General features: G+C 51.7%; 1 protein-coding gene across 1 annotated transcript, besides 1 other annotated feature; it reads left to right on the top strand.

The window, feature by feature from the left end:
- Positions 1-126: 126 nt before the first annotated feature.
- Positions 127-173: a microsatellite.
- Positions 174-696: 523 nt separating this feature from the next.
- On the top strand, positions 697-1539 carry Tco025E_07875 (uncharacterized protein; the record flags this gene model as incomplete). The annotated part of the gene is made up of 1 exon (XM_029374734.1): positions 697-1539. One exon carries the CDS (start codon positions 697-699, stop codon positions 1537-1539), a length of 843 nt encoding a protein of 280 aa, XP_029225158.1.
- Between the last annotated feature and the right edge of the window lie 108 nt (positions 1540-1647).

The raw sequence follows: 1647 nt of genomic DNA, 5'->3' as shown, positions 1-1647 counted from the left end.
AGAAAGGAAGTGAAACTAAATGACACACCTCCCCACAGAAAACAACAGCAAAAAGAGTGAGGAGGAAAGAAGAAACGAGGGGGTGGAGGAGGGGGGAGAAACCGAATGCGAGTTGATCTCATAAGAATATTTATATATATATATATAGCTCTGTGTGTGTGTGTATATATATAGTAAATTTTTCGTCCTCTGTTTCTTTTTTTTGCGTGTCAAAATCTCCAACTGCTGCAGTTTGTCGGGTGTGCGAGTAGAAAAGGGGGTTTGTAAAAAAAAAAAAAAGAGTTTGCGTGAGGTTCCACTTTGCTCGTTTCCCTCCCTCTTGTTTTCTGCATCTGGACTTACATGTGCGCTTCAGGTGCGTGTGCTTATGTCATTCATCTTCTCTTCGCTTTGGCTCTTTTTGTCGCATGCTTCGACTGTGGCCCCGCCCTCCCCCGCCGTGTCACGGCAGGTTTCGGGTATTGCAAGGCGGCGACACACACACGCATACAAACACACATACACAAATACATCCCCCCTGTTAACGCTGTAGGAGCGGGCGGTGCGTAGGGTTGGTTCTTCTTTGTCTTTTATTCTTTCCTTTTCCCCCCTTTGCGGCGGCGCTGTCTACCGTTCTGAGAGCGGCGGGGGGGTGATCGACGAGGCACGGGGACGCGGGGGTGGCGGGGGAAGAGACGAGGAAAAATACAAGGAAATATGGGGTCGTACGAGAATGTTGGCTGGAACTTCGTGGAGGAGGCGGTGATACGTGACCGCGGCTACGATGAGGAGACCGTTCTTGCTTCCATCCTGCAGTCGTACTTTATCAAGCAGGGGTTCGTGGAGTCTCTCACGACCCTAAATGAGGAGCTGAGGGAACTGCAGACGATGACGGCGTCAAGGACGAAAAGAGCGGCAACAAAGACACCGACACCCCATGAAGGCACAAATACGGCGGCCGAGTGTCGCGTGCAACAAAAAGGCGAAGGCAACTGCGTTAAGCAAGAGGAACCACACAACGGGGATGCATCACACGTGGATCGAAAGTACCTCAGCAACGGATACGAAAAGCATAGCGGCAAAATTTGTGCCTTTCATGAGAAGAAAGCTGGTGCTTATGCCAGTGAGGATACTGTACTGGAGGCGATGAAGAAACGTAAACATCTGCAGTTATTATGTGTAAATGAGCAGTACGAAGATGCTGCCGCGCTACTTCCTCAAGGAAGTGTCTTTATAGTGAAATTGCTGGCCATGGAGGCCCTCAAGCGTGCAAGGAAGCAGCAGGCAGCGGCGTTACTCTTTCTGTGTGAAAGGGTGGGCCCGCTGGTTGCCGGACTGTCTGATGCAGCGTTGGCGCATCAAATCTACATTAACACTTTAGCCGTTATCACGAGTGCCGACGCAACGGAGTGGTCGGTGTCGTCCCCATGCAAGATTGCCCGCGAGGTGAACGAGTCGCTCTTGGACGACCACGAGCCAAGTGCGCTTCATGTACTACTTTCGTGGTCCGAGTGGCAGGCGATAACGGCGGCAAAGGAGGAGGACGAGGGAGATGGATAGCGGCAGGCGTGGAGGTGTTTTGCCGTTCCGTATGGGCGTGAGGGGACCATTACAAAGTACGCGGTCATCTTCACTTACCTGCAACTTAACCGGAGCGAGGCAACTACT

The sequence above is a fragment of the Trypanosoma conorhini genome, assembly GCF_003719485.1.
Source record: "Trypanosoma conorhini strain 025E chromosome Unknown Tco_14.4_contig_00654, whole genome shotgun sequence".
Taxonomy (NCBI): domain Eukaryota; phylum Euglenozoa; class Kinetoplastea; order Trypanosomatida; family Trypanosomatidae; genus Trypanosoma; species Trypanosoma conorhini.
The sequence above is the reverse complement of the archived record's forward strand: the minus strand, read 5'-3'. Positions and strand labels throughout refer to the sequence as shown.